General features: G+C 37.8%; 4 protein-coding genes across 9 annotated transcripts; 1 reads left to right on the top strand and 3 right to left on the bottom strand.

The window, feature by feature from the left end:
* The first annotated feature begins 935 nt into the window (after window positions 1–935).
* On the top strand, window positions 936–4988 carry LOC137738288 (loganic acid O-methyltransferase). Of its 4 annotated transcripts, none has more exons than XM_088683297.1 (4): window positions 936–1303; window positions 2272–2417; window positions 3368–4063; window positions 4489–4988. In XM_088683297.1, exons 2-4 carry the CDS (start codon window positions 2286–2288, stop codon window positions 4828–4830), a joined length of 1170 nt encoding a protein of 389 aa, XP_088539423.1. In that variant the 5' UTR covers window positions 936–1303; window positions 2272–2285; the 3' UTR covers window positions 4831–4988. The 4 variants fall into 4 exon arrangements, with proteins under 4 accessions (XP_088539423.1, XP_088539422.1, XP_088539421.1 ...); XM_088683296.1 differs by lacking the exon at window positions 936–1303 and adding an exon at window positions 1509–1587 and having other exon boundaries at window positions 2275–2417; XM_088683295.1 differs by lacking the exon at window positions 936–1303 and adding an exon at window positions 1515–1587.
* A 984-nt stretch (window positions 4989–5972) lies between these two features.
* Window positions 5973–12722, bottom strand: LOC137736887 (putative RNA-dependent RNA polymerase 1). 3 transcript variants are annotated; one of them, XM_068476197.2, is made up of 5 exons: window positions 12538–12722; window positions 10581–11130; window positions 8183–10035; window positions 7614–7764; window positions 5973–7106 (listed from the first exon to the last, which is right to left on the bottom strand). In XM_068476197.2, the coding sequence occupies exons 2-5, from the start codon at window positions 11094–11096 to the stop codon at window positions 6270–6272; spliced, it is 3357 nt and encodes a 1118-aa protein (XP_068332298.2). In that variant the 5' UTR covers window positions 11097–11130; window positions 12538–12722; the 3' UTR covers window positions 5973–6269. The 3 variants fall into 3 exon arrangements, with proteins under 3 accessions (XP_068332298.2, XP_068332297.2, XP_068332296.2); XM_068476196.2 differs by having other exon boundaries at window positions 12349–12618; XM_068476195.2 differs by having other exon boundaries at window positions 12438–12618.
* A 3238-nt stretch (window positions 12723–15960) lies between these two features.
* On the bottom strand, window positions 15961–20432 carry LOC137738387 (putative RNA-dependent RNA polymerase 1). Its single transcript, XM_068478021.2, has 5 exons — window positions 20323–20432; window positions 19575–20098; window positions 17388–19225; window positions 17090–17240; window positions 15961–16972 (listed from the first exon to the last, which is right to left on the bottom strand). Exons 2-5 carry the CDS (start codon window positions 20076–20078, stop codon window positions 16115–16117), a joined length of 3351 nt encoding a protein of 1116 aa, XP_068334122.2. The 5' UTR covers window positions 20079–20098; window positions 20323–20432; the 3' UTR covers window positions 15961–16114.
* A 1049-nt stretch (window positions 20433–21481) lies between these two features.
* LOC137737096 (uncharacterized) lies at window positions 21482–24115 on the bottom strand. Its single transcript, XM_068476462.2, has 7 exons — window positions 23367–24115; window positions 22992–23078; window positions 22855–22899; window positions 22659–22754; window positions 22443–22544; window positions 21951–22105; window positions 21482–21874 (listed from the first exon to the last, which is right to left on the bottom strand). Exons 1-7 carry the CDS (start codon window positions 23940–23942, stop codon window positions 21793–21795), a joined length of 1143 nt encoding a protein of 380 aa, XP_068332563.2. The 5' UTR covers window positions 23943–24115; the 3' UTR covers window positions 21482–21792.
* Window positions 24116–25465: the final 1350 nt, after the last annotated feature.

Genomic DNA, 25465 nt, shown 5'->3' with positions numbered 1-25465 from the left:
GGGCATACAATCTGCCTCCTTATATTACTCCGTTAATTGGTGCTTTATTTCAGATCACAACATCGAATACGATTAATAATTTAATTAGGTGCTACATCCATGGTGGTTGGTGAGGACCACCATTTGCTTTAGCAGATGAAAAAATATTTTTTTTAAGCAGAGCACCCGTAAAATATGTGTTCCATAAGAAGTAGTCAAGAACACAAACACAATATTACCTCAGGTAACCGTTAATAATCTTGAAATCTAAACACCAAATTAATTTTGTTGGTATGCTGGCTACAGTTATTTAACCTGCTTCCTTAAAGTCAAAACAAATCTAGGGACACACCATTTCGTAAGCGAATGATCTAATATTCAAACCTGCACAAACACACATGTATTACATATAATGACGAATAAAATTCCACATCGAAGCTAAGTGGTTAAGTTAAATATAATATCGGTAATGTTAGGAAATATTATCAACATTAATTTGGAAAATATCTAAAGAAGTAGCCATCTATTTAGTGTTGTTGAGATGAAGAGTTACTGTCAATAGCCTGTAAAAAAATGGAGACTGGCGCAAGGGCAAACTGAGATTAGTGCTTCAAGCTTTAGAAAGTTGTCATGTTGTCATGTCGTTTTATGTTAAGCTCCTGTAATATATATATAGCATGGTCCGTAACCCTAGCTAGCTAGCTCTTAATCTCACTCTCACCAAATTGTCGATATATTTAAGGATGATGATCGTCTATCTGGCCACATTTATTTTTATGCTAATCGTACACTTAATTTGTTTAAAATACTTACTAATTAACGAAACCCAACAAACCCTAAAAGTGGTCCTCGATCAGCTGAACATTTCAAATATACATGTATAGTTCCATGTATAGTTCCACGCGTCCATCATCGACCTACCCTTTATTTGGGTTGTATCTTCGATTTTTCCCTTCGTTTCCGTTGGATTCTCACAGACCTCTCTTCTATTGTTCTCGAACTCGCCCTCTGGCGCTGTCGGTTTTTGGTGCCTCGCGGATTTTGACTGCCTCCACACCCGTGAAATCATAGAAATCATCATCGATCAAGCCTCTATTTCGACTGTAGCCTCTCAATTTTTGTCCTGGTTTCGCTGATTCTAGCTGCACCCACACCCTTCGAAACTTAGACACCAGTTCAGATCAATTTTTTGAAGCTTGGCTCAATTTTCTTTGGCTTAATTCTCCTTGCTGTTCACAAGATCCACTTTTCTGAAGCTTTGGCTCAATTTTTTCCGGCTTGGTTCTGCTCCTTGCCTTGCTGTTAACAAGATCCAGTTGTTGAGGTTCGCAAACAAAAACCTTCTTTGCAAATGGATTTCCTTGCTTTCACCGATTATTTGTCTTTCATGCATGTTGGGTTTTTTTTTATTTTTTTTTTATATTAATTTTGGTCATGTGATTTTTGTTCTTCATTTTACTTGGATTTTGAGATTTGTTTCTGTTCTATTTACTTTTTTGTTTTCCTCTGCTAAAATTACATTTGGTTAAATCTTGTTTACTCTCTTAATTTACACAGTCTTCGGCGGCATCTTTTGACGCAATGCTCTCGTGTATTTATACCCGCATGGTACGGACATATAAATAAATAATAATAAACATGAATTTTTTATTCATGAACAATCTTGAAATTTGAAGTGATAATACAATTAACTTGGCTATAATTATGTTTATGTTAACGTATACGCTGGGTTACATATATATGTCATATACGCGGTTCATTACATGGCCAAGATGCACGCTTTCAATATGACAAAGGTTTTGCACAGAATTACAAATGCTCGTTATATAGATTCATATATATGGTTGGCCCTGGGAAAGATTTACTTTGCCCTATATAGAGTATATGTAATTGTTTAAGCTAGGAAATGATACATGCTGATCAATGTTCATATATATACAGTTTAGTGCTTGTGCGCACAAAAAAAAAAAAAAAAAAATTCAAATATTATTCAAGTGTATTTGTCTTTCTAAATATAAAAAGTTTGAAATTTAGAATGCAAATGAAAATTTTAAAATGTCAATAACAATTTTCTATATATATATATATGACTTATTTTCAGTTTACTTAAGAGTGATTGAAATAACAGGTCGATGTCTTTGTAATTAATATAAGGCAGTGGTGGTACCAACACGTTGCATGAGCATTTGTTCCCCTTGGTCCTTGAGTTGTTCTATATAATTCCAAGCCTACTAATCTCATTCTTCACAAATCAAATCTACTTGCCTCTATAAGCTTCTAATTATATGGCAGAAGGGGATCGAACGATGTTGTCGGGTTCAGCTGATCCCATGAATCTCAAAGGAGATCATGAAAATAGAGCGAAACCGGTCACAGGTTCGCTGCCTATGAACGGTGGAAATGGCACTTACAGCTACTCCAAGAACTCCTCCTACCAGGTATAAATCCCATGATTTATATGTATTTAGTTTTTTTGTTTGTTTGTAAATATATATCATGCATATCATGGATGCATGAAACCCTAGCCATGTAATGCATGACCTCGACTTTACCAATTAATATTATGATCATGTGCATGCTACACAGACACACACACACACACACATATATATATATGCATGTATATTTCATTCTCTTATACTCATGGTTCAAAGAAATTGTGATCAATCACCGTTCGATCTCAATCCAATGGTAGGTGATCATTTAAATTTTGTTGTTGCACTTTAAAGTCGAACGGTGAGTGACCACAATTTTCTTAGAACATGCGGTCAAGGAGAATAGGAGTTTATATATACATGCATGATATATAGTTTCTATATCAAGCTTCAGTTTTGGTTTTCATTCGTTGCCGAGACCGTATGGCGCCCATGTATATATTTGCTACCTACAAGCCTAGTTAGGTAACTCCTTGCCCTACGATCTTGCCTTTTGTTTTTTTCTTAAATTCTTAGAATACCAGGGAATAAAGGGCAAAAGAACAATTCTGTATTGGGGAGTTTTACTTTCTTTTTTTCATAAATTTTGACAATATAATCAGATCCATCCATTTGCATATCGGGTTCTCCATTAACATCCGAATATGTGTTTTAAAATTAACAATTAGACATTGGTTGCTTTCCTATAAAGATTGGATTCACCTCCACTATTAACATATTGGTTTATTAGAATGCTGGACGGACAAATAACAAGGAGGAACTAATTCATATCCTTTGGTTTTGTATTTTTTAGAATTAGTACTATTTGAGATACGAGCTTAGCCATGCATGTTGGTTTATAGAGCAATGTGCTTCTCTTCTGCATTCAAGTTTAAATCATTCTCCTCATAATTTAGATGAATTTAGTGTAAAAATTCACTTGTATTAGGTTAATGGTACCGTTAATTTTGCAGAAAGAATCCGCTGATCTTGAGAAGGGAAAAATCATTGAGGAAATTGAGCAGAAGCTTGATATGAAAAAACTCTCATCTTTTTCAAACACCATTTGTCTAGCAGACTTGGGATGTTCCACTGGACCAAACACTTTCATGATAATTCAAGATATACTAGAAGCTATGCAACGCAAACACCGATCCCAGTTATCCCAATCATGTCCCAAAGCTGATCAACAATACTCTGATGATCATCAAATACCTGAATTTCAAGTCTTCTTTAACGACCTAAAGGCGAATGACTTCAATACCCTCTTCACCTCTCTCCCACAAGACAGGAAATACTTTGCAGCCGGCGTGCCCGGTTCTTTCCATCACCGTTTGTTTCCCAAGTCGTCTATCCACTTTGTACATACCTCATCTAGCCTTCATTGGATCTCCAAGTCGCCTGAAGTATTGCAAAACAAGGACTCTCCGGCATGGAACAAGGGCAGGATTCACTACACAAGTGCCCCGGATGAAGTGGTTGATGCTTATGCGTCGCAGTTTGCCGAGGATATGAAGAACTTTTTGAATGTTAGGGCCAAAGAGCTTGTGCATGGAGGAATGATGGTAATGATCTTGTCTGGAATCCCCAAAGGGATGCCTTATTCTGAAATCCCAGCGGGTATGTTGTACAATTGTATGTCGTCTAGCCTCATGGATATGGCAAAAGAGGTAAATCGATAACTCATTATTTATAAGCTCCTATAATTTACATTGAAAATATTAAAATAACTTAAAGGATATCACAAATAGACAAAAACAATGAAATTAGAATTTCACAGGCTGGGGCTCTAAAAAATGAAAGAGGCCAATAAGTGTTTTTGCTGGAAAATATAGAACTTTTTTACAAATCTTTAAGTACAGAAAAAATTCACTAACTGGAATGTACGTCTATTGTTTATTTAGTGTTCTCTAATAAAAAAAAAGTTTTCATTTTTAATATTTGAAGCAGAACCATGTATTTTCCTTCTCTAATTTTTTCCTCAAAGAGGTGTTTTGGAAAATAAAATAATTGTTGGCCCACAAGCATAATAAAAAGAAAAGAACAATTGCATAAATTACTGTTGGAATATGTTGCATTTCCTCGTCTTCCACAGGGAATAATTGAAGAAAGTGAAGTGGATTCCTTCAACTTGCCATACTATGCAGCCTCGTTAGAGGAGATGGAGGAGATAGTAAAGAAAAACGGGTGTTTTAAGATAGAGAAAATGGAGTCGTCAAACCCAGCAGCATGGCTGAAAGGTCGTCCAGTTGACATACCAACTTTGGTGAAACATGTAAGGGCTGCAGTGGAGGGGATGTTTGCCAAACACTTTGGAATTGAGGTCATGGATGAAATGTTCGGAAGAGTGACCGATAAACTTCTAGACATTTCCGACCTCGTAAACTCACAACGCGACGAGAAAAGTCAGTTGCTTGCTGTTCTCAAACGCAAATGATTCTAACTAAATCTGGAATATTATTGCTTCATCATCTTATTCAAGAAAATAAAAGGGAGCAAAAGGAGAGAGATTGGAATTCATCACCAAACGTAAATGCTAGTGTGTACTTGATAAAGCCTTATCCCAATTATCATCAAGATACTTCTATTTATTTATTTTCCTTTTGTTGGTCTACAAAAACCATCATTACAACAACAAATCCTTATTCCGCTAAATTCTGTACAACAACATGATAATCCAAGAATTTCAAACTAACCGTCATTATAAAAAAATTTATTTTTTAATCATCGCTAAAATTCAAATAAACTCTTTAGGAAAAAAAAAAAAAATGAGCATAGCCACATGATCAAGAGTAATAGCTCCATTGTGACATCGTGATCCAATTCTATAGTTGGTGCTGGGGTATAAGGAGGTGCATTGTCTGCCCTCTCATTTTCATACTCTTCTCATGCCCTTCTGTGATGTGTGGTCACGGTTAAGCCACGTCAACATTTTATATTAATTTTTTATAGAAATAATAAAACAAAAAGTAATAGGAATATAAAATGTTGACGTGATTTAACCGTGATCATACAAACAGGAGGGCATGAGAAGAGTATGGAAATTGGAGGGTAGACAATCCACCTCCGGGTATGATCCATATGTGGATTTGTCTATGAGGAATCAATTCTTGGTCCCAACAGACAAAGTAGATATTTCCATCAAGTTCACTTCCTGAACATTCATTGGGATGAGTTTAAAGATGGAACCCAAATGCAGAACCAATTTTACATGTGGGCTAATATTCTGAGTTTAATATGTTTAATTTCCTTCAATATCTGTACCTAAAAAAAGTGGCAAGGGTAGTGAAAAAATTGCATGTCTTGTGCAATATACTTTTGTGTAAAAGTTTTCCCATAATTTGATTAATATTCATCTCATCCTTTAAAGACTCCTTTATAGAAATTTGATGAGAAAAAAGAAGGTTGAAATAACATTTTATACTTACTTTCAATATTTTATGAGATATGTGTGACTGTTTTAGGTAGACGGCACATAAAAATTTATGATTTTGCCGTTGAAATGCTTTGGGAATGAATATTTTATAAATTACTTCATAAAGCTTCCATTTACAAAGCATTTCATAAATTGCAAGAGACTTTCCATAAAATATCCATTTACAAAGCAATTCATACATTGCAAGAAACTTGAAGCTCAAATAATCCTTACATACGATATCTTATGCTATAGCATACTTGCATCTCGATAAACATTCTATCCAGAAAAGTACAGCAAGCTTTCAAACCAACTTTCGAGTGTCAGAAACAAGAAACCGAAGATCAATCCATTATTATATTATACAATAAGCAAAATGCACTCAAATTTTACCATCAGCATAAGCAATTTACGAGCTTACCCCATCACCAAGAAACAAACGTAAAAAACTTCCAACTTTCTCAACTCAAATGCAACCCATCCCCGAATTGGCGTTCTAGAGATGACATGTGTAGAGACCTTCTCATACTTGCTTTATCCTTTTTGATGAGGACGAGCTTGTCATAAACGCACCATGGAAAGCTGATGAAATGGTCACGATTCAGCCCCTCGTTGTATGTACCAAAATAATCATGATGATATGTGACATGATACCAAGCTGAAGCTTTGGCATATACATCATCAGCTCCGGAATCTAAACCAGTTCCCTTCTCATTGAACCACGCCCTAGCTTCCTTCCTCAACGATCTCACAGCCACGTTTATAGACTCTGCATCCCGCCTCTTAGTGAAAGATTTTGACATTCTCATAACACTCCCACTAAGTATTTCCGCCTCTGTCCTGATCCCATAATACTCCATCAGATTTCCCAACTTGTAATCATAATTGCCCTTGTAATAGATAGCATCTTCAATGTAATCCTCAAAGCCATCAACTTCCATGTCAGGGTCGTATGACTGCTTCGCCACTTCACGAGTGAAGGATGTGATAGAGCTTTCATGAACCGCAATGTCCTTCACCTCACGAAAAAGAGCTCCAATTACATTGGATGACTGATAGGTGGGTTTGTTAAGTTTTTCCATGAAATCTGGATATTCCTTGGCATATAACTGTGGAGGTATTACAGCTGGCACACCAGTTTTTGGAAAGTCAACGGCAATTGAAAATAGCTTTGCAAGCTCTATACATTCTTCGCTCATTGCTTTTAAGGGATTTTTGTCTGCAAACACAGTGTGGGCATTGGCAATTATGCCCAAGCTATCATTCACCATGTAGTTCACAAAATATTCTTCAACTTCCTGCACCAAAAGAAAATGAAGATCAAGTATACTGGGTTTTGTTTCTTACAAAAACCGCCTTGTATGGCATGAGACAAAAGAAAAGGAAAGTGAATCGAAGCGTTAGAATCACTGAAGTGCAAATACATCAAAATAAATTAAAATTAAGTTTCCCCTTCAAGCAAACATCAAAGTCAAACAAAACAAAAGAACATCAAAGCTATCAACAAGACCTTTTTTCCTTTTGTGGGTCAAGAGAAACGATCAAATTCAACACTCGAAAAACACCACTAGAAGTATTATGTTCAGTACTATACTGCGATGTACCAGCAACAGAAAAGAATGAGACCAGGAGCGAGAGAGTCAAAATTTGGATTGGGTATCTTAATTACAATGTGAAAAAAAAGAATTTCGTATTTAGTACTTGAATTTTAAAATTCAAGTCATTTCTCAACATGAAAAGTTAGCAAAGGCACGTAGCCCCCCCGGGCGATGCCACTTAGTCGGTTGCTTAATGAAGAGTATTACCTCAATAGTGACATCATGATCCAATTCTACAGTTGGTGCTGGGGTGTAATCCATGGGTTTGATTTGCTTCCTAGGAATTAGTTCGTCGTCCCAACAGACATAGTAGATATCTCCATCAAGATCACTTCCCGAACATTCATTTGGATGAGGCCTAACAATATAAACAATATTTCAATCATTAAGTAATGTTTATGAGAAAGTTTATGAACTCGATTATGCAGAAAAACCAAGGAAAAGTAGAACTTTGTATGCAACTTAAGAATTTCTAAGAAATAGCAACTACAAAGGAAACCAAGTCCAAATTTTGAAACAGATGTTTGTACAAATAAAATGCAAAGCCATACTGGTTTATCACCAGCAGAAAAGACATCGACCGAAATTGCACTCGATGGACTCAAGTACATAATGGTTATATGCATGTTAACTGCAAGATGTGATGATATTGATTTTTTCAATCGAAATCAGTGTTCTTGATTTTTACATTATATAATCTACTGCAAACACATAAAGACACAGAATGGATATTTTGGACTAAATTCACGAACTCATGATGCATTACACATTCTTACCTTGGTCCTTTTTGTGGAAAAACAACACAATCAACCATATGGTACAACTCTGGCACATCCACAGCCTTTAAAACACGTACATCGCCAGGGTGCAAACAAGGGTTCTTCGCAACAACCACCTCCCCCTCAATAATGAATCGCTGGTTTGATGCACTTACAGTATGCCTGTTACCAGAGAATTGCACAAACACCTCACCATATTCCAGTGTTCTGGTTTCATCTAGACATCCCATCATTGCTCGTCCATCTGGAATAAAGATTCTTGTTTTCGTCCGCAACTCTAGCAACTTTGATGCCCGAAATGTTTGCAGCATCATTGAAATGAAGGGTTCAACATCAGGTTTATAACCACACATAAGCAATTCCTTCAAGCAGTTGGTAGTCTCCCCTGCAGACATCAAATCCAGAGCCTCTTGTGCTTTTAGTGGGTCAGTCAATATAGCATTCAATTGTTGAACAGCTGCCCTTTGTTTTTTCATGAAAGCATGATCTGGAACCCCAAGGGTGGATAAAAGAGATATCAACTGGCGGTTCAGAAAACAAGGTTGAATCTTGCTACATGCTAAAACGTCTAACTTTGTGTTTTCTGATTCATACTTGGACATGCTCCTCCTCAATGATAATTTCACTGATGAAGTTGGATCGACGGCCACCACACCTTTGTACCCACCATATCGAATCTGAAAGGCAGATGGAGTCCCATTAAAGCCACATTTTGAGGCCACTTTCTTAGCAAAATCAGCAGATATTTTCCCAATCCCATCGGAGAAGACATATTTATTGTTTTCTACATCAGGAATAACTTCCCTTTCATGTTTTCCAACATTTAAAGTTTCAGTGGACGAACCAAAGGATTGACCTAATCTGGCAGCATATTTTGCTACATTTTTTATACGACGAAAATCCCCCATCCACTCTCTTATATCAGCTGCAGTAAGTCCCTGTCTTGAAGCAAACATCCACATAGAATTCTCTCGCAATTGACTTGATGAGAATGCGAGAAACTCAAATTTCTTTTCACCAATTACTATGCCGTTTCTGAGAATAAAAAGAATCCGCTTGTAGATGTCGGTTTTCCCATCCTCATAGGCAGCAGAAGTACGTGGAAGCAAATCTGCAGAATAAACTCGATCCATCTCCTCGTCAACAAAGGAAACACGAATGAAGTTATCAATATCATCTGGATAATTGCGTAGTACACGATTTGAGACATTGACCTCAGGACCAGAAGAAAATACACGACATGGTGTAATTTGGACCCTGCGTACATATACCAACCCAGAATCTAAGGATATGACAGATGACTGTGGACGTTTCTTTGACGTGAGGTACTTCCTGTACTGCTCATTAAGCCACACTGAAGGTTTATAGCAGGTCTCTTTCAAATTATATAATTTATCTAGGGCATACTCTATACATGCACGATCAAATCTGCGCGGATCAACCATCTTATAAAATATAACATCAAGTGTTGGCCCTGAAAGATACCCAAGCTGAAGCAGAGAGAGTACTTTAAACAAGATATCATATGGCACATACACATTGACATGTCGAGGGGGACAAACCATGGGACCCAGACTCGGGTTGCAAGAATATGGGGGACCAACCTCCAAGACAAGGTTACCTTCAATCTCTTCATACCCAGGAAAGTTTTCTCGAAAATCCGGAAGTTGAAGACTATGAGGAAGCTCCAAGCTTAATGCAAAAGACTGCCCAATAGCACGTGATGGAGTGAAATCAGTAGTCCGAACCCATTGATCATCACAGTCCATGAAATAGTTCAGACAAAGATCTTCATATGCTTGTCCTGACGAGCGTATGACTTTCTTAGAAATCCGAGGTGCTCCATACATCTGATAATTGGAGACAAATCATCAAACTTTTCAAGATTACTAATTCATAAAAGAGAACATTTAATTTTTCGCCAACTGCAGTAGCCAGCATGAAATGATTCAAATACATGGCAATGAGGACCAAAACATGCTTTGACAACAGTGAAACGCACCAGTAATGTCATCCTTTAAGTGATAAAAGGGGTTATTTTCAATTTCTAGTACAATAAACTCGTACGATGTTAATAAAAATATTCCACTTCCTTCAACACCTCAAATTGTAGAAACTACAAACTTTTAAACTCCATCAAACGAAGAAAATTGATTTTTGCCCAAATCCAGACAAGGATTACCATGTTAACCCTTAAAGTGAACAACCCTCAATTCTCTACTGGTGATTTGACGCTCACCAATTTGCTAGAAATGGGAAAACAGAAAAAGGTCACATATATTTAGAAGCAAATGCACCATGTAGATGATATAAAATTATTCAATCGTAAACAGAATAAGGATTAGGAGAAGACAATCATTTGAATTTAACTGCTGATTAAAAATAGGTGAGGAACCTGTATCAGAAGATGCTTAGCAGCACAACCGCGTGGACGATGCAACTCAATCTGCCAGATGTTTTCATAGGAAAGTTCGATCATATACTCCAGAGCGTCATATTTCAGACGACAAACTAGTTTCCGCAATCCAATCCCAAAATCCACTGAAACGTTGTTCATATTCCAGAAACTAAATAGCTTATTTGTTGCGATCTTGCAGCCAAAATCCAGCTTTATGTTTTCAAAGGTATGCAAAGAGACTCTTGGCTTTGGTACAATATCCTGATCCAGCTTCCAAGAATTCAGATAGGAAGTGCCATAGTACAAGTTTCTAGCATTGGCCATGCGGTGAATAAGTTCAGCATTTTTGGTGGTGTCAAACTGAACAGTAGCATAATATCTTCTCCCATCTTTGGCTTTTCTTAATCTCACAGCATAGACAGATCCTTTTCCTGTTTCTTTCTCCAGCAACCGCACAACTGCTTCTGCAGTCACACCGGAAGGGAATCCATGCAACCTTATCGTCCTACTCATCTCTTATCATGTGAATCTGTTCACTGTATTTACGCTGCCAAACAATCCATATGAGTAAAATGTACTTGTATGGTTTTATTGAAATTTTGAAATTAAGGACTCACTTGGGAGTGCTTTTTAAAAGACTAAAAGTGCATTTGGGAAAAATGTTTTTGGGTTCCAAAAGCACTTAAACTGCTTCCTACGAGAAGCGGCGCTTCACGTAGAAAGCACTTCAAGTGCTCTTCCACCAGTTATGTGCTTGTTTTAGGAAGCAGTACTTCAAGTATTTTTCCAGAATTCACCTGCATTTTTACTAAAGGTTGGTTCCAAAAATATTTTTTCACAAAACGCTTTCAGCTATTTTAAGACAATAGCAGTTCCAACCGAAAACCAGAAAGTCTCAATGAATCCAAGAAAATAAATTGAAATTATTAAGCTATGAACAATTATGAACCTCATAAACCAAAGCCACCCAAATGCAAAACATGCTACAACCTAAGAAGTATATGATTATTTTTAGAGGATCAACAATCAGAAAGTACACGACGATAATTCTGCTCTACAAAAAAGAAGCAAAACAACCAAAATAGAGAGGCCTTTTTTTTTATGCAATTGCAGTTGAGAGAAAAAATGCTTCTTACGAGAAGTTTAAGTGTTTATCCATGATTCACTTGCATTTTTATTAAAGATTGGTCCCAAAAACATTTTTTCACAAAAAAAAAAAACGATCTCAACTATTTTAAAAGCAGTTCCAAACGAGCCCTAAGAACTAGAAAGCCTGGATGTATCCAAGAAAGTTAAGCTACGAACAAATATGAACCTCATAACCCAAAGCCACCCAAAAGCAAAACATGTAACAACCTAGCAAGTATATGATTATTTTTTAGAGGATCAGATCAACAATCAGAAAGAACAAGATGATAATTCTGCTATACAAAAAAGACGCAAAACAACCCAAAAAAGAGAGGCCTTTTGTTATGCAATTGCAGTTGAGAGCAAAAGTAAAGATTTTTCACTGAACAAAACTAAGCACAAAAATACCCAAAACATCCAAAATTATAAAAAATTCCGAACAAAATAAAACTGGACAAATGTCCCAATGATGCAGGAAGAGTAAGGGACACAGATTTATCAGAGGGAGAAACCCAAAGAGGAAATTACACAGGCAAAAATACTAGCTGCAAAAAAACTTGATCAAACAAAACTAATCAATCACACACCAACAAAAACTACAGAGAAAAAACAGAAACTGCAGAGACAATTAACTCACATTGTTCCAACGATGCAGGAAGGAAACGAAGCGATCAGAGAAAATCCAAACGAAAAGCAACGGAACCAGAAGAGAGGGGAGAAGTATACCTTAAGTCTCAAGTCTGATCAGAGTAAAATACCAACTTTACCAAAAGAGTAAAGCTGGAAGTTGGATCGAAGCAGAAGAGAGAGAGAGAGAGAGACTTACTGTTGGTTGTCAATCCCTAGTCAATCTCGCACCCTCAGTCCTCACTCACTACTACTTCCTTGACCCTTCCATATCAGTGACAATAATTGTTCTTTGGCTAATATCCTTAAAAGGTACTATGATGATGACGTGTGCAACTGACGTTGGAGTTGCCTATGCCATTGGCCATTGCCACGAAGGAACCTACAGGACCAGGATCCTCTGCATATTTTATAGGTGTAATACTATGCAAGCGTCTTAATATCCACCGTTCAGAAAAATCCAAGGGTTAATATCCGTCGATTTTATCCAACGGTGGAGTGAAAACGCTTATCAAATAAGAATCAATTTCACTTTTAATGTTTAATTTTGCTTTTTAGGTGAATAATGTAGTTCACAGGGGTCCGGTCTCAACGTGATGATTCTTGTCGTCTTGTGCGTACTTTTTCTATGTTTTTTCTATGTTTTGGAGTGGTGGATTGACTCCATGAAGACGACAGAAAATGAACTTCCCCAGCAAGGATGAACTATAACACAATCGTATTCTCTATTGGGTAGTGCTAGCCGCATACTCGTATTTATTTTCTCACAATTTTTTCTAATTTTTGATCGTCGAATCAAATGAATTGAAGAATATTAATGGTAAAAAATTAACAAGAACAGCTCCTAAGTATTAATTAGGGTGCTCATATTGCAACGGCGTGATCTAGAGCGACTACCAGGGGGAGAGAACCTGCCTTAGAAACAGTATTATTGATATTATTATGTGAGGGCTGCTTGTGTTGGCATGAGATGGAAAACTTGAGTGTCCGATTTTAGAGAGTGACAAGATCAATGAAGAACCTAAAAACGTACTCAGCAATCTTCTCGCACTCGTATTCAGCAAATGCATAACCTTTAGGTCGTTCGGTTTCTTTGTCCCAAGGAATGTGCATACCTATCACCCTCCCTGTCTGAATTAATATATCGACAAAGCTCTATCGCTCACTCGCTCCTCCAAATTACTTATTTAAATGCAGCACCTAGATTTTGACTCGGCGGTGGTGGACATGATGGCTGAACCCTAGCTAGCTCGAAACCAACCAAGTATTCTATTAGGAACCTACTACTTTTTTTCCTCTTTAATGGTAGATAAAAATTACTGGTTAGTTGAGAATCAACTCTACTTTTCTTTTTACCCTTTAAATTCTGTATTTTTGACTAACATTTAGTCTTGTGGAACCGGAGTTGGTGGTGGTGGGGTGGCAGATACTTTTTCTTTTTGGCGCAAAGTGAAGTGATAGATTGGTGACCTCGAAAAAAAGACGACTTGCTGAACTTCCCCAGCAAGGACTTCCAAGCAGCAATTCTGTGTGCAGCTCCCCACTGGACGAGCAATATTGATGCGTTCTAATACAATGATAATAATTAGGTATCATGGCTGTGTCTAGCATGAAATATCTTAATTATACTTGGCGAAAGATACTGTTATACAATAGAGATGGTGACCGGACTTGGGTTCAAATACGGATTATCTGTCACAACACAGACGGGCCGAATTCCACTTTGAACCAAATGGGCCATGATGAGTATATTTTATATTATATATTTAATCCTATTCTTAGTAAATCTTGGTTAATAATTTGGAAGAATTTTGATACTTTGAATTATATTTCCAATATAGGATTTTCGACTTCCTCTGGAGCAAAACATAGTCAAATAGACGAATTTTGGAGTAATTCCAATTGGAGGACGTTCGTGAGTCACTTAGCTTGATCGTGTCAAAATATCAGATTTTTCTACCAAGCGATGATTTTCTGGCAATAAAATAAAGGAGCAATGTGCAGTGCTGGAATAGTGACGTTTCGGGCTTGAATTGCATTTTTTGAGCTCAAGATGACCTTGGATGGGTTTGTGGCCTTCTGGAGATGTGTTCAGAATGTTCTTATCTTTAAAACAAGCTATCTTGGGCCGGATTTGAAGGAGATTTGAGGCTAAAACGTGGTTGAACAGTTTCTGTGCAGTTTTTCCTAGGTTAATTAGGAATTTATTTTCTATTTTATTTTATTATTATTTAGTTTCTTAGTGGGAATTAAATACTTGAGAGTTAGGGTTTGTTTGTTAGCTTTAGGGAGATATTAAAAGGCTTGGCCGTTCTTAATCTGGGGGGTTTTCTTTTATGCAACTTTGGGGAGACAGAGAACTTGACTAGGGTTCTTGGAGATTTTCTACTTTAAGGTGTTTTCATTCCTTTTATTCTTAATAATATGTTCTATGATTTCAATTATGAATATGCGTAACTAATTCCTTTTGCTAGGGTGAAGCCGTAAGCCTTAGCATGAATATGTGATTTTTATTTAATTGCTTATGATTGATTGCATGCATACTTTGAATTATTGATCACCGTGATTAAAACTATCTAATTGTCTTAATGCCTGATCACCATTAGGATCTTTAGAAAAGTAATTTGATGCAATTTTGGTCGGAAGGTTCCCTGAAATTGATGTTGCCTTCTTGTGATTAATAATTGTAATTTCACTTAAGATGAACACCACATCTTAAGGGTTGCATGGTTTTTCAAAGGGTTTTCATAAAGCATAATGAGTCTCTCATGTTCAGATTTGATCCGAACGTCCGGACGGGTTGCATGTTAGATATACGTTCTATGTTGGAGGTTCCAAGTAGAATATAAATTAGGAAAACCTAACCTTCAAAGTGGCATGTATAGATCATAATTAATTGATAAAAATACATAGGATTGCCAGGTGATGGTGAAACCCTAGTGTTTTCTTAATTTGATTTTTCCAAAACAGCTTTCTTTTCCCTTCATCTTTAATATTGCAAATTAGTTTATTTTTATTAATTAAATTCGTTTTAATTTAAGTAGGTTATAAAACCAATCATCTCAACTTTCTGCTTTACAATAATTAATTGGAATTAGGTTTGGTTTGAATTATTTAATAATCCCTGTGGAGAACGACCTTGCGAAAACCGTTTATACTACAACAACCTTGTCATTCTTGCAAGTAATATAGGAGTTTTTAACCCGTTTGCGTGTATGGTAAAATCTCTATCAGGCCATCCTCAGCCGAATCTTCCTATGTATTTGCCGTCAAAATTTAGCTCCAATCTGCCAAAGCAAGAATAGCCTAAAATCGCAAGAGCATGCAACGCTTTACTGAAGATGTATACTCTCTGCATGTGCCCGCATGATAGGAACTCGTATACATGTGGCTGTTAACTTGACACTGTTGTTACTCTGAGGAAATGGACGGCGAATAAACGATCCGTATTAACATCTGCAAACTTGCAATACTTCAACCGGAACCCGAAAAAAGATCTGCGGGAGTTGGGCGCTAGAAAAATTTCGAGAGTTGGAACGAATTCAACTCAGAAAATTTTCGAGAGTTGAACGAATTCGACTCAGTAATAAGGAAGCTTACAACGTTTGCACGATTGTGAATAACAAATGTAACTGAAAATTTAGAAATGCTAATACAATCAGTCAGAAAATAACTAAAATAAACCGAGGCAAATGACAAGGGAAGTAGCACCCTTGATAGCCGTACTTACATGAACTTTAACAGCTTAAAAAAACATAACAAATTACAAATCATAATCACAGCGGAGAGCACGTGCTTCGGCATTTGTCAAGCATGACGCCTCTTTGGTCGGACATATGAAAAGAATTCCTCGTACTTGTTTTCTCCCTCTTGATCTGGATGAGCTTGTCGAAAACACACCACGGAAAGCTGAGGAAATGATCCCTTTCCATTCCCTTGTTGCAGCAACCCCAGTAACGAGGATGATATGTAACATAGTACCAAGCTGACGCTTTTGTTGAGGATACATCATCGACATTGGTGCTGGAATCTGATTGATTCGCATAAAACCAGGTCCTAGCTTCCTTTTTAAGTGACCTTACAGTGTAATTAATTGTCTCCAAGTCCTTTCTCTTATCGAAAAATTTCGACACACTGGTGATGTTCCCAGTTAGTATATCTGCTTCAGTTTTGATGCCGTAGTAATCCATCAAGTTTCCCAGCTTGTAGTCATACTCCCTTTTGCAGTTGATGGCATCATCGATGTAAGCTTTGAATCCGTCTACCTCCATGTCGGGATCATAAAACTTCCTAGCCACTTCCACGGTGAAGGATTTAATTGAGCTTGAATGTGATCCAAGCTCAACATTTTTCACCTGTCGGAAAAGCTTCCCAATAACACGTCTGGACTCATACGTAGGTTTCTCAACCATTTCCATGAAATCCGGATATTCTTTGGCACGTAGACTACGCGGCACTTCCACTACCACGCCAGTTTTAGGAGAGTCGACAGCATAGGAACAGAGCTTGGCGAGCTCTATACATTGAGCACTCATGGCCTTCTGTGGTTGTGTGTCTGCAAAGACAGCATGTGCATTTGAAATGATCCCCAACATGTCGTTCACTATGTAGTTTGTAAACGACTCTGCAACTTCCTGTAACAAACAGCATAGGACACCAAATGTTGAATGAATAAGGCAGAAACACGATTGTAGAATATGTTTTGAAGTAACGATAAGCGGCCACATTGTACTTAATAAATTGAGTAATACCTCCATTGTAACGTCATGATCCAATTCAATACTTGGTGCTGGGGTATAATTCATCGGTCGAGCTTTCCTAGGTGGAATTAGATCTGAGTCCCAACTAACAAAGTAAAAATCTCCATCTAAATCTCCTCCTGAGCATTCATCAGGATGCGGTCTAATTCAGCGAGAAAAAAAAAATAGTGAGTACGTACACAATTGAAGGCAACAAATTATTGTAAAACAGAGTAACACTAATATGCAGATGCAATCCAAAACGAATTTGTAATTTCATCAGCTACAAGAACTGAGAAGGTTGACATACCTCTCTCCTTTTTGCGGGAAAACTACACAATCCACCATGTGGTGCAATGCCGGCACGTCCACAGCTGTGAGAACACGAACATCTCCCGGGTGTAAACATGGGTTTCTAGCAACTACAACATTCCTGTCCACAACAAACTTCTCTTCGCTCGAGGTAGTGTTGCTGTGAGCACTGCCAGTGGAAATCACGCGGCGAGAGTATTGCACAAATACGTGACCATATTCCAACGTTCCAGTTTCATCCAGACATCCCATCATTGATCTTCCACTTGAAACAAATATCCTTGTTTTCTTCCGCAGTTCCATGAGCTTGGATGCGCAGAATGCTTGTAGCGTCAATGACAGAAATGGTTCTGCATCCGGCTTGTAACCACACGAAAGCATTTCCTTCAAAACATCTGTGACCTCCCCTTGAAATATCGTTTCGAGTGCTTCTTTTGCTCTTGATGGGTCAGTTAAAACGCCTTCCAATTGGTTCAAAGCCTGTCTTTGCTTCCTCTGAAAGACATGATCCGGGACTCCATTGGTGGACAGAAGGGTGATCAGTTGACGATTGAGGAAACAAGGCTGGTACTTGCTCCATTTGAGAACATCAAGTGCTGTGTTGTTGGATTGGTACTTGCACATGCTCTCCCTCAGTGCCAAGTTCTTTGTTAATGTTGGATCTACTGCCACGACACCTTTATAGCCACCTATACGAATTTGAAATGCTGATGGAGTAGAACTTCTCCCGCACTTTCTTGCCACCCTTTCAGCAAACTCAGCAGATATCTTCCCAATTCCATCAGAGAAACAATATTTGACTCCACTCCTTTCGATTTTAACATCAGGACTGAGTTCAATTTCATCCCTATCAACATTAAAAGTCTCCCTGGAAGAGCTGAAAGCCTGGCCCAACCTAGCACCATACTTCGCCACATTTCGGATGTCTCTAAAGTCCCCCATCCAATTTCTGATGCCTTGTGCGCTGAGCTCGCTTCTTGACGCAAACATCCACACTGAATGCTCGCGTAACTGACTTGATGAAAAGGCAAGAAACTCAAACTTCTTGTCACCAATGACAATGCCATTTCTTAGAATGGAAAATATCCTTTCATAAACTCTCGTCCTCCTTTCCTCTTCTGCAGAAGTGTTACTTTTGCGCGGACGCAAGCATAAATCTTTCAAACGTATCTTACCCAAGTCCTCATCCACGAAAGAAACACGAAGAAAATTATCAATATCTTGGGGATATTTTCGTAGAACACGGTTTGAAAGATTTACCTCCGGACCACTAAAATAAACTTTAGATGGTGTGACTTGAACCCTGTGCACATACACCATTCCATCATCTAAAGAGATAGCAGGTGTTTCAGGAATTCGCGTGCACGACTTGTAATCTCTGTACTGCTCACAGAGCCAACTCACAGGGTCATAGCAGCATGCTTTCAAGCGAAATAATTTGTCCAGGGCACACTCTATGTAGTCAATTCTTCTTTTGCTAGGATCAACTAGCTTATAAAAAGTGACATCAAGTGCTTGCCCTGGAACACGTCCGTGCTGAACCAAGGAATTGATCTTGAACAGGATTTTATACGGCAAGTTAATGCCTTCAGGTGGACCGACAATAGGAACAAGATCTGAATTACAGGAGAAAGGATTGCTTATCTCCAAAACGAAGCGTCCTTCAGTTTCTTGGTAATGAAGAAATTTTTCACGTAGATTTGGAAGCACAGAACCATATGGAAGTTCCAAACATACAGCAGAAGATTGGCCAATGCAGCACGATGGAGTGAAGTCAACTTCTCGAACCCAGTCATTGTCAGATGTTTGCTTAAAAATCCGAGGGGTGCCAAGTAACTAGCAAGAGAAAGACGAAAGGTAGAGAAAATGTTAGTCATTTCCTCTGAGAGTCACACATTACACATTAAATTATGCAGGGTGAATTAAACTTTTGTATTAAAAATGTTAGTCATTTCCTCTGACAGATTGTTTCATGATATTCGACGTGGGATCAGAAGTTACTATGAATCTTTTATGCAGGGTGAATTAAACTTTTTTATAAATCAACTTATAAACTTTGATCACTAACTAAAATTAGAAGTTACAATCGTACATTTCATAGCAAATTGTAAAGTAATGGTTCACAAATTTCAGCTATATCATTGTACTAAAGAGAGGGAAATTTGAGAAAATGTGACTGACAAACCTGGATTAGAAGATACTTCCTAAGCTGATCGCGTGCGATATGGAGCTCCATCTGGCTAATACTTTCCGTGGAGACCTCGAGCTTGTATACAGCAGAATCATAAGAGAACGAGAAGTAGATATTCTTAAATTCTGTCCCAAAGTTGACTTGAACATCCGGTGCTGTCCAAAGAACAGAAAAGTGCTCGTCAGAAACCAGGCATCCGAAGTGCAGCTTTACACGTCCCATGCTGTGTTCAAAGTTATCAACCTTCCATTTCCTAGCTTTCAGGTAAGAGTCCCCGTACCACAAGAGACGATCATCAGCTAATGGGATTATTTTTTCAGCAGATTCTGCATGTGTGAACTCAACTATGGCGGATGATCTTGATTTTCCATCATTTGGAGGACGAACCTTCACGTCAGAGACAGTTCCTTCTCCAGTGTATTCCTCCAGAAACGCCTTCACTGCTTCCGGTGATTCGACAGAGGAAAATCCATACAACTGAATTGTAGTCTTAACCATGTTGATACTGTTGATGGCAACTGCTGTTTCACAAGTACAAATTGAAATTAAAAACTATGAACTCTTTGCAATATCCCTATGCATAAAATACTTAGAAATACAATAAAATGATCGCTAATGCTGCAAATGAGAAAAGAGTAACGATATTTAGACGCACAAAATGACTAACTTGCTAACACAACCTATTAAAAAGTTTCGGTTTTGTATGTCTAAATAGAATTATCGACAAGAAAAAGAGGGGTACCTTGAATTTGAAATATGTATGAGCACTGAGATTATTCCCAACAAAATTAACGCTGCTGTATTGTGAGGAGCAAAGCCAATGAAGCTCACCTGTGTATATATATAGGTCCATCATATGCACTGTAACAAACTTGTAGTTACAGTTGTAGCAGAATAAAAGAAGAAACCTTGTCATCCCAGTTATCCTAGGTATGCTTTCCTCTGTGTCTTCCTGTTAGGCGCCAAATGCGTAGAATAACGAGTGTCATGATCTCCTGCTTCGCAGCGACAGCAAATCCTCATAATGCGAAGATTACACATGGTCACACGTAGCCAGATCATGATGGATTGTTTTATTCTTGTCATTTGTTTAGTATTGCGATATTAGTGAGTGAGTGAGATAGTTAGTTGTTATAATGAAAGAAATCGATGGGGATTGCACCTGCACCAAAAAGCATAGGCATAATTGATTTCTGCCACTCTATTTCTTTTATTCACAACTCAACATAAGTAAATTTCAACTATATTAGTTTCAAACCTGAAACGTATAAGTGAAAACTCAACACCGTATCCACTAGGATATTAGACCACATGCAATAAATTTCAATTGTATTACCATTGCATGTAACATAATTCGTATTTTTATAAGTTTGAATTTTATAGTTTTGTACTTAAAAGTTCATAAATAAAATTTGTGTTATAGGGTGATTAACTCTTAATTAAGCTCCTAATGATGAATTGAACAATACGGCCAAGAACCTTCTGGAAGTTTTGGACCAATCCTAAGGTCAGCCCCAAGGAGAAGTTTCGGCCAATAACTTTCAAGAATCTCAAGTGTGAATGGGCAAATACCTCCCATGAAGGGTTACTTTGGGCCTTGGTGAGCAAGGTTGAGGGCATATACTTGACTGAGAGGATGTCTAAAAGCATTAGAATGTTTTTTAGGGTACTTTTTGGAAAGTTGGAACTTGCTCCGAAGGGATTCAATAACCTACTTTGGAGCATCACCAATTCTTGTGCCTCAAGAAAGCAAAAGAACGCGGTTGTTGGTTGGGCCTGTTGGCTTGAGTAGTGTGCTTGACCTTTGTATCCGTGTTCAAATCTCCCGTCCTCTAAATACAGGTTTAGAAAATAGCTTAATCCGAACAGAAAAAAAAGAAAGGAGGCAAGAGAGTGAAATATTCTCTTAAAATACAAGATCATTATAACAAAATTCCCTCTAGAATGAAGGATATTATGCTAACAATTGCACTTGAAAATGAATTACTGATAAGCCTAATATCTTATTTTAGGATAACAAAGTCATATCCCACTAAGTGGGGTCGGCTGCTAATATCTTATTCTACAAAAACAAACAATGAAACTGCCTTAATTTGCTCGATTTCAACTTGTGCCTACATCTGAAGACTAAAACAGAGTCAACTCAAATCACTTCATCTCACCTCTCACATAGATTTATATAGAAAAACGTCGCCCTTGAGATTGAAGTTAACTATATCAACATCTCGGCAATCTGAACAGCATTAAGTGCAGCTCCCTTGCGTATTTGATCACCGCAGACAAAGATATCCAACCTGATTAGAGAAATGCCTTTAGTGGTTTGTTGAAATATATAGTTAGAAAGATAAAATTTTGTACCGATACCCTTACCCATAGTTCCCCTCTTGGGACACATCACGACGGATTCTGCCTACTGCAACATCGTCTTTGTTTGACACCTCCAATGGTGTAGGGAAGTTATTCGCTGACCGGTCATCAATAACCACCAGCCCAGGCGCTTTCTTCAGAATTTCCCTTGCTGTGTCCTGGACAGCGAACAGATTTAGAACTCTAATGAGAACGTGAAAAAAATAAGTACATAAATAAAAATTCACAAGACCGTCTTAAAATTCAGCAGGAACTGAGTCCCTCTAACAAACAGGGATAAAATTTCAGATGGGCATCTTAACACCTTCAAGAATGTCTCATTATTTAACTATAAATAGGATACAAAAATAGCCTAAAATTGCATAAGAGACAAACGAATCGTCATGCAATGTTAACTGAAGATTTGCAAGGTGAAAATCATCGATGCGTCTACCAAAGCAAGTATTGAAAAAAATAGAGTTCACCACTGACTTAAAGCAAGCATTGTGGTATTACCTCGTCAAGTTGGTTCTCAAAATGAAGATTTATACTCTCAGCATGCGCCCGCATGACAGGAACTCGTATACATGTGGCAGTTACCTTGACATCATTGTCACTCTGAGGAAATGGACAACGAGTAAATGATACATACACCTATGTTATTAACCCCTGCAAACTTACAAGCTGCTTTCCATTAAATTACTCTGACTGATGAAATAGTAAGAAACTAACCCATATTTTTCGTGTCTCCTTGACTAGTTTCATTTCCTCTTCATTATATCCATTCGAAAGAACTGCCGAGTTGTGCGAAAACAAATTAAACGCATACTGCAACAGGCAATCGCAAATGTACGGTTCAATGATGTTTCATGGAAAAAAAATTTAATTTCCACAACAAACTTGAATAATTCATAATAAATAGACAGACCTGTCGCGAAAATATCTTAGTGGTTGGTGGCTTCCCTTCCAGGACCTTTATAAAGAAATTAAATTACATTACTTCAACCGGAAACCGAAAAAAAAATACAACAAAAAACAATGAGACTGATATGGTAAAAAATAAACCTCCTTAGTTTGCAGCTCAAGCTCTCTCATGGCAGCAGCACCAGCTCCACTAGCAGCCTGATAGGTGCTAACCACCATTCGTTTTACCTGAAAACGATTCATAAATTATAATCCAATGTAACTCAATTAATTTCAAAAAACCCCAATTAAGAATTCACATATAAAATCCAAATATAACTCCAAAGCAAACAACTTTGTAGCTCCAAAAAACAAACTCAAGAAAACCCGATTTCGTAACAAACCCCAAAAAATGCACAAAAATCTCATAACAACAACAAAGCAATCAACTTTATAGCTCCACAACCAAAAACCCATTTCAAAAAGTTCCAAAAACTTCCAAAAATCACAAAAGATAAAGGAAAAAAAATTGCCAACCTTAGAATGGCGATGGAGAGGGGTGACAGCCATTAAACAAATAATGGTGGAGCAATTTGGGTTAGCAATAAGCGCCCCCTTTCCCTTCCCAACCTTGATTCCCTCCATAGCCTCCGGATTGACTTCAGGGACCACAAGCGGCACGCCATTTTGCATCCGGAAAGCAGAGCTGTTATCAACGACAATGGTGCCGCGCTCTACCGCTACGGGACCGAACTCCTTGCTGATTGACCCGCCGGCGCTGAAGAGGGCGATATCGACGCCGTCAAAGCTGTCGTGCGTGAGCTCCTCAACGACGTAGTCTTGGCCGAGGAAGTTCAAGTTCTGACCAGCGGAGCGCTTGGACGCGAGCATCTTTATTGAACGGAAAGGAAAGTCGCGGTCTTGGAGGACGGAGAGGAACTCCTGACCGACTGCGCCGGTAACGCCGACCACGGCGAGTGATGGACCGGTCTCTTGGAGAGACATTCGGACTGTGAATGGACCGGGTCGGAACCTGGACACGGGGACCCGAGACCGGCCCGAGAGGGGCGACTTGAGGAGGAGGCCATTGTGTTGGTGGGTGAAAGTGGACATTTTGGAGATTTGGTTGGAGCCGGAGGAGAAACGAGTGGCGGCGGCGGCGGAGTGGGGTTTTGAGTTTTGCTCGAAGGCTGGTTATGTATATATACTGTGGTCTATGTGACTGTTGAACTTGAAATAGCACGTGGGAAATGGGATATGCGCACGACTTCAATTTTAACTTGCACATTCATAAACCGTGGGAGAATGAGCGCTTATAAAAAATTAAAAAGGATGTGTGTTTTCAATTCTCTTATCTTATTTATCTCATCATATATAGTCATATGACGAGAGATTTGAAGATGAAAGTGTATGATAATGAATTTACAAGTAATGTTGAGAGGGCAGAATTAAACACTAAATTTCAATAAACAATCTCAATCACTTAAGCTACAAGGTACTTGTGTATGTATTATGTAATGTCTTTATGGGCATAGCATGAACAAAATGTCATCTCTTCCATATACATATATATATATATATATAGGAATGTGTTATTCACACACTTTTTTTTACTTCTCACACACCTTTTATTAATTTTTGTCCATTGATCTTCTGCAATTCAACCAATTCGACGACCGAAAATTAAAAAGGTATGTGAGAAGTAAAAATAGGTGTGTAGATATCACATCCCTATATATATATATATATATATTTGCATCACCACTTCGTTGCCCATTGACCATTTGTTGGGCCGATCAGAATTGATTGTTAAGGGACTCGCCATGTGTTTAGGATTGGATTGAATTTGACAATTCACTATTTTAATATCTGTTGATTGAATAAATTAATATTAAAGAGTTTTAACGAAAAGTTTACGATACTGTTCACTTTAACGAAAAATCACATTTTTATACTAAAAAGTCAATCATAGTACTATTCACTTTACCATTTATTTTGTCCTTATCATTAAAACTCAAAATTTTCACATTATTTTCATTAATTTCCTTTTAATATTATCCAACTTAAAAGTTGAAGATAAATCATTCGTGGACGAAGCATTAGAAGAGATAAAGTACTTTCACGTCTAATCCCTCGAAATACTAACCAATCCTAAATACCACCAAACCAAACCATGTGAGTGGGTGAAAAGCAATGTTAAAAGCAACAAGATAAATTAAAGAAATCAAACAAAAGTTTGACAAGGCACATAAAGTCGAACCCAAATCCTCTTTGTGAGGATTTTGGGAAGCCATCAATCTTGTCTGTTCATCGTATATCGTATAGTAAAAAATTATTTTAAATATTTTTATTTAAAATTAAACACAAACAGTGTTTGACAAAAATTGATCGCACAATGTACGATGAACGGACACGATTCACGAATTCTCAAGATCCTCACCCAAGAGGATCCTGTCCTCATTCACAAAAGCCTTTACGAAAACAAAACAAGCCAAAAAACTTAGGGTGTGTTTGTTTGACCAAATTAAGGGGGACTGGACTAGACTAGACTAATTGCTAGTGTAGTCTCATGTTTGGTTTGCACAAGGATTAGGTTTAATGGGATTAGACCGGACATGCTCCCACTAAGTCCTTCG

The sequence above is a fragment of the Pyrus communis genome, chromosome 13 (assembly GCF_041283825.1).
Source record: "Pyrus communis isolate YQ-2024b chromosome 13, ASM4128382v1, whole genome shotgun sequence".
Classification (NCBI taxonomy): domain Eukaryota; kingdom Viridiplantae; phylum Streptophyta; class Magnoliopsida; order Rosales; family Rosaceae; genus Pyrus; species Pyrus communis.
The sequence above is the reverse complement of the archived record's forward strand: the minus strand, read 5'-3'. Positions and strand labels throughout refer to the sequence as shown.